This window comes from Psammomys obesus, unplaced genomic scaffold, assembly GCF_907164565.1.
Source record: "Psammomys obesus unplaced genomic scaffold, mPsaObe1.curated_primary_1811, whole genome shotgun sequence".
NCBI classification, from domain to species: Eukaryota; Metazoa; Chordata; class Mammalia; order Rodentia; family Muridae; genus Psammomys; species Psammomys obesus.
In genome coordinates, this window is record NW_026585504.1 from 8814031 (window position 1) to 8820030 (window position 6000).

A 6000-nucleotide genomic window follows, 5' to 3' on the forward strand; every position below is an offset into this window, starting at 1 on the left:
GGCCAGGCCTGTCCTGGGCTATAATTTCCAAGCTGATTGCTGAACCTGTAACTGGTGGGTAGAAAATTCCCCCAAAACTGGCTTTGACTGAAAACAGCCCTGATATGCTGCTTGGTCGGGTAGGCAAAGATTTGGCTTTTCTGAGTTTTACCATCATTAGCACAGACTGGGATAATGACCCTTTTCTCACCAGCCCACTGTGTGACTCCAAGGCTTTGTGGGAACTTGCCTAATGCCAGGAGAACACAGCTGTGAAGACTGGACCAACCCTGGGAGCCTCTGGGGCCCTCGCCATCCCTTTTTCCAGAAGCCTCAGTCAGCTGAGTGCCTTGCCAAGAGTGAAGTCCTGTTGAGCAGAAGGCAGAGCTGTCACCTCTCCTCTGGGGACAGCCTTCCTGCCTGGGGATCAACAGCCCCAGGGTTTTGCCTCGGGAGGGTCGGGCAGCTGGAGCTAATTGGCCAACTCAATAAAAAGGGGTGGGGCAGGGTAGGGAGGGCAAGCAAGTGCTCCTGGGCTTTCTGGGAAGGAGGGGCTGGCTCAGGCTCTGTTTCCATGGGAACCCACTGGCACAGGCAGGCTCCTCAGGGCGCCAAAAAGGGAAACTTGGCGCAGGTTTCGGCACCTGTCTCCTGGCGAATTCCCTCAGGGATTAGAAAATGTCCCAGAGCTTGTCTCCTATAGGGCAGGGTGGTCCCTTCCTGGGGATGCTCAGGACCCTTGATGCCTTCTTCCATTCCCAGATCCCATTCCATGCGATCTCGGGGAGGTCCTGTAGCTGCCCAGAATCTCTCAATTTGGTCCCAACCTCAGAGCCAGCGGACAGTGAAACCGGGAAAGCGTGTGAAGCGCCTGCTCCAGCTTGGAAGATTTCCTTACTGAGGGGTGGCACGGAGGTGATGAAGGGATGGGAAGACCCCAGGTATTACCTTAGTGACGCAATCCCAAGGGCTCCCCTCTTTGTCCTGGGCAGGGACTGGTGGTGGAGTGGCCCCCCACTCCCGACTTTCCCTCTGACTAGGAAGGGTGGGAACAGATCTTGTAGTAGAGGGAGATGAGAGCCAGGGACAGACCCTGCGCCTGCACAGGGGGACTAATAGGCTGAGAGGCCAGGAGAAAGAGACACTGGAGGTTGGGGGAGAGGGGGATGGAGGGAAGGAAGGATAGAAGGGAAACGGAGGAAGAAGGGGGAGAGAAGAGGCAGAGGAAGAGAGGTGGAGCTAAGACCCAGGAGAGAGGCAGGGAGGGAGGGAGGGAGGGTGGAAGGAGTGGGCAGGGGGCGGGGGAGAAGCCTCCAGTGACAATTGCTTATGGGTCCAGGCAAACATGAGGCAGCTGCCAGCCAGACCAGGCAGTCTGGCTCTGTCGGGTTGCAAAGCGGGAAGGCTAAAGACAGTTCCCTTCAGCAGCCGAGATGCAGAGGGCCAAGGTAGGTGCTGAGGGGCCAGGGGCTTGCCTGGACTTGGGGGAATGTGGGGCTCCGGAGTTGCTCTTGACCAGGGAGTATTTTCACTGTGGTCCTGGTGCCTCCTTCCTCAACCCCTACTCCTGCTGACCCCCGTAAGGGAAAGTAATTTTGGGGGGCATCCTGAGTGGGAGGCTGGAATCCATCCACCCTCTTTTGGATGGAAGAGGCTCTGGCTGTCTGTGGGCAGAAGAGAAACTCGAGGTTAGTTCTATGGCTGGTCCTGTTCAGTTAGGTGCCCCCCAGGGTGGGGACCAGGGTAACTAAACCTAGCTTCATGGACTTTAGTGAAACGCAGGAGCATAGAGAAGGGTGTGTGTGTGTGTGTGTGTGTGTGTGTTCCATGGAGCTGTTGGGGGATGGAGAGAGAGGGGAGGCAAAGAGGCGCCTGGCACAAAGTTCAAGTTCAAGAAATAGTAGTGCAGTGAGGGGAAGGATGGAGCCAAAAAAAATAAGCTGTGCCCCAACTTAGCAGTGACCCTCAGAGAGTCTGGCCTGGAGCCCTGCATTCTCCCCACAAGTCTGGAATGGTCCTGCTTACGGGAAGAAAGAGCCGGATCCAGGTCCAGTTGAATGCCCCAAATAAGGAAATCAAAGGTCTTAAAAAAAAAAAAAAATGAAAATAGGAATAGCAATTCGGCTGGCATCTTTCAGTCTTTCCTCCAAAGGGATGGCTTCCTTCCCCCTCTCCATGAGGACAAGCAGCCCAGAGAGTTCTGGGGACAGGTTTCAAGGCCGTACTGCCTGAAAGTCCAGGATGTTATCCCTGTCCTGCCTGGGCCATTTTCCAGGATACCCAGAAGGATCAGCAGATGAAACAAAGCCTTTTGAGCAGAAGAGCAGGGCACCTTGAAAGGTACTTCCTCTGTTGTCACAAGTGTCCCTAACAATCTGTGGATTGGCAGGGCAGAAGCAGAAACAACTCCCTCTCTGTGTCCACGGATACAGGGATCCCTACTGCCAGGTGTGTGTAGATGTGTGCACAGCTGGCTCTGTCCCCCTTCCCTTACCCCTCTCTGATGACTTGAATTTCCAGAACTCTCCCTGGGATCTTGACTTCCACTGCCCTACCACACGGGCAGAGTGAGTAGGCAGAGTGCCACAGTCCACCTGGCCGTTCTCTTGGCCAACGTGACCTCCATCATGCCCACAATCGGCTACTGGGCTCCCACGGGGCTCGTTATGCTTACGCCTGGCCCCTGGATTCCCATGTGTAGCCTGGCCCAGGATGGAAGCCAGACCCACAGTGACAGCGGTGCTGGGTGAAGCCCCCACTGTCCCCTTCCAGTAGGAGATGATGAAAGTGGCAGGAGAGACAACCAGCAGAGGCCAGGAGCTGGTCCTGCTCTTCATGGTCAGAGCTGCTGCCAGTCCTGCCCCTGCCTTTCCTCCATACGCTCCAGTCATTCCATTATTGGCCCTCACTTAGAGCTGCAGAGTAGGCACTGACCATGATGCCAGCCCTCCTGAGCCAAACCTTGCATCAGGAGGAGTGAGCCAACAGCATTCAGGTGCTGAGGTGCCTGTATGGATGAATCAGTTTGGCCCTGAGAGCCTCTCCAGCTTCTTGCAAGATGGACTTTAATTTGCCCTGTTTGTGAAGGCAGTAACTGAGATCCCAGACAGGGTCGGGAAGGAAGGGTCCCTGAGGCCACCCTTCCCTCTCAGACACCGTCCTCATGAAGCCCACCAAGCAGGCTGTGGTGTTGTTCTTTCTCTACGGGTGAGAAACAGAGGCGCTTCCTAGTCTGCAAGCAGTATTGAAACTGGGTTTGAGCTCTGTCTTGTCTTCCACAGCACAGACTCCAAGCGTGGGGTGGGGGAGGGGCGGGGGTGGAGTGGAGGTGGGGAATGACAGGAGCAGACTCCAGGGGAGAGAGGCATGCCTTTAACCAAGGGGGTTTGTGCCTTCAGCCTGCCACTTAGTGACAGAGTGGAACTCTGTCCCAGCCATGACCCCTGCCTGCATTAGCCCCTACTCCTCTTTTCCGGGCTGTGTAAAGGAAAGAACCTAAGATTCCCTCCCTCCTTTCTTTTCTTTTTATTTTCTGTGTCAGATAGTCCAAGCAGGCTTTGCTATGTACCCAAAGATGACCTTGAACTTCCGATCTCCTGCCTCTCCCCCCTGAGCGGTAGGATTACATGTGTGCGCCGTTATACCCAGTTCACGCTGGGGCTCAGACCCAGGGCTTTTCACACACTAGACAAGCAGTCTGTCAACTTAGCTCAACTCAGCCTGGTCCCCTTCCCTCGTCCCCATCTTCCCCAAAGTAGAGAGCTGTTTGAGAAACTCAGGCCAGCCTTAGGGGCACCTTCTCCTCCCTCAGACCCCTGGTCCTCTACTGGCATTCTCAGAAGAAGTCGCAGGCTGCCTGATGTGGCCTCTGTGAGGACTTTCAAGGCAGAGAAGAAAGGGGGAGAGCGTCTGCCTTGGCCAGCCCTGCCCCAGGCGGGAAGTGTGCACACTGTGCATGACACAGTGCCCCCCCCAGCTCCGAGCCCCCCCCCTTGAACAGGTGCATCTATCAGCTGTGATCAGCCCACGTCCTAGAACATCACAGAGCAGCCATGTGACAGTACCAGAACTGGAGCAGGGGGAGCTGGCAGGCAGGAGGATAGCCAAGAGGGGCCTGTCCCTCAGCTCTCCCGTTCTAGCCTGTCTCAGTCCTGTGTCCAGCTGCCCTTGTGCTCCATTCAGTGAGGCAGAGCAGGGATGCCTGGCTGAGGGTCTCATCTCCCCGCTTTCCCCAACCTCCAAGCTGACTTCCCTGATGACATGCCCTTGCCCTTTGCCTCATCGTAAAAGCCTTTTTCTAGACAGGCACTCAGGGCAGTGGTCGCAGGAAACTCAGTGCTAACTAGGGCTCTGTCCCCATGCCTCTGAGGCTTACTTGTCCCTCTCTGGGCCTTCAACTTCCCACTGGGCAGCTGGAAATAGCACACTTCAATGCCTGCTAGAAAAGCCCAGGTGCCCATCAGCACCTGTCCACCCTGTTTAGTACTGGAAAGCCCTGGCTGCAGAGGAGGTGGCTTGGTGAGGGCTTGGGGCTGCCTCTGTAGTCTGGGAGCCCTGGCTCTGCATCAGGTGAATCTGGGCTCGGCTTTAGCCCCTTCAGGTATCAGCTGTGTGGCCACAGACAAATTACTTAGCTCCTCTGTGCCGAGGTCTCCTATCACCAACCTCCTTGAAGGATAAAACCCTCTACCAAAACATTTAGCCTGGACCTCACCTATCTGATCGCTGAATCTAACCTAATCTTGACAGGAGGGTTACCAACGAGAAGCTAGGTCAACCCCTGAGTTAATGGGGGTGTCCTCACAGACAAGGGCAGGGGAGCTCACGTCCTGGCAAGTTGGCAGGCATGAGACACAGAACCAGGACCACCCAGTTCTGTCCTCTGCTGCTGCAGCACGCTGAGTGTAAGGCTCAGGGATGTGTGGTGCATGTGTGAGGGTACGCACACTCGTGTGTGTGTGTGTGTGTGTGTGTGTGTGCGCGTGTGTGTGTGTGCGCGTGTGTGCGTGCACACGCCTGCCCCCACCTACAGGAACGTGTGGCTGTCTCAGCTTCCCCTGCCAGGATGAATTACCTGGCTCACATCTGCCTGTGCCCGGCAGTGGGTGGAGAACTCGGGCTCTCGCAGCTTCCCCGTCCCTGGGGACCTGCACGACGCAACACCCACCACTGCCTTCTGCCATCTGTCCCGTCCGATGGAAATAGAGCAAACAACCAGTGGGTACTGTGTGAGCCGGCGGGCATCCAGGCAGTCCCCGTGGAAGGAAGGAGGGGTGCAGGCCAGCCCCGCCTCTGTCGCAGAGCCTGGCCTCAGGGGCAGTCTGCATGCGAGGGGGGGTTGGGAATCTGGAGCACCCCTCCCGTACCGAGGTCCAGAATGTTCTCTCTGGTGGGATAAGTACTCTAACCCTTAGCTGCATTGCTCACTCTACAGAGGACAAGTTTTTAGGTTTGGTTTATATTGTGTGTTTGTTTGCCTTTTAATAAAAATGAGCAGGTAGGTGTGTGCCCCACAGGCCCCTCCTGTCCAGGTGGGCATAGCTATTTGGGTCTCCCCACACAAGGTTCCTGAGTTTGGCTCTTGTGGATTGCTCTTGCCGCCTTGCACAAGCAGTAAGACCCCCAACTCAGGGCCATAAAGACATCGATGACTGCCATGGTGGGGGCGGGGCAGTTGTATTCATTACTTCATCTGTATTTCTGGGAGGGCATGCTATGGTCCCTATCTGCAGATGAAGAAACTGAGGTTTGGGGTAGCCAAGGGCAGGATTTCCCAATGAGGGCTCAGCCTTCAAGTCTCTGCCTACCTGGCCATGGGGCCTCTTCCCTCTGCCTGAAATAACGCCAGCCTGTCCCGAATGCCCCACCCACAGCAAGGTGTGGCCTCTGCACCAGCATCCAGTGTCCTGGTTGCTTTAGAAAACTTCTCACTGCTGTTTCCATTCATGAGGCTATGTACTTGTTTGTCTTTATGGTGTGTGTGTGTGTGTGTGTGTGTGTGTGTGTGTGTGTGTGTGTGTG

At 55.8% G+C, this 6000-nt stretch overlaps 1 protein-coding gene across 3 annotated transcripts in view; it reads left to right on the plus strand.

The window, feature by feature from the left end:
- Positions 1-816: 816 nt before the first annotated feature.
- Positions 817-6000, plus strand: part of Kcnip3 (potassium voltage-gated channel interacting protein 3) — a 62130-nt gene continuing 56946 nt past the window's right edge. The window contains exons 1-2 of one of the 3 annotated variants that reach the window (XM_055617098.1): positions 1111-1129; positions 1319-1427. In XM_055617098.1, the coding sequence (XP_055473073.1) occupies positions 1413-1427 (15 nt within the window). In that variant the 5' untranslated portion in view covers positions 1111-1129; positions 1319-1412. Of the gene's footprint in view, positions 921-1110; positions 1130-1283; positions 1428-6000 lie in introns of those variants that run through there. The other 2 variants (XM_055617171.1, XM_055617018.1) reach the window with 2 other exon arrangements.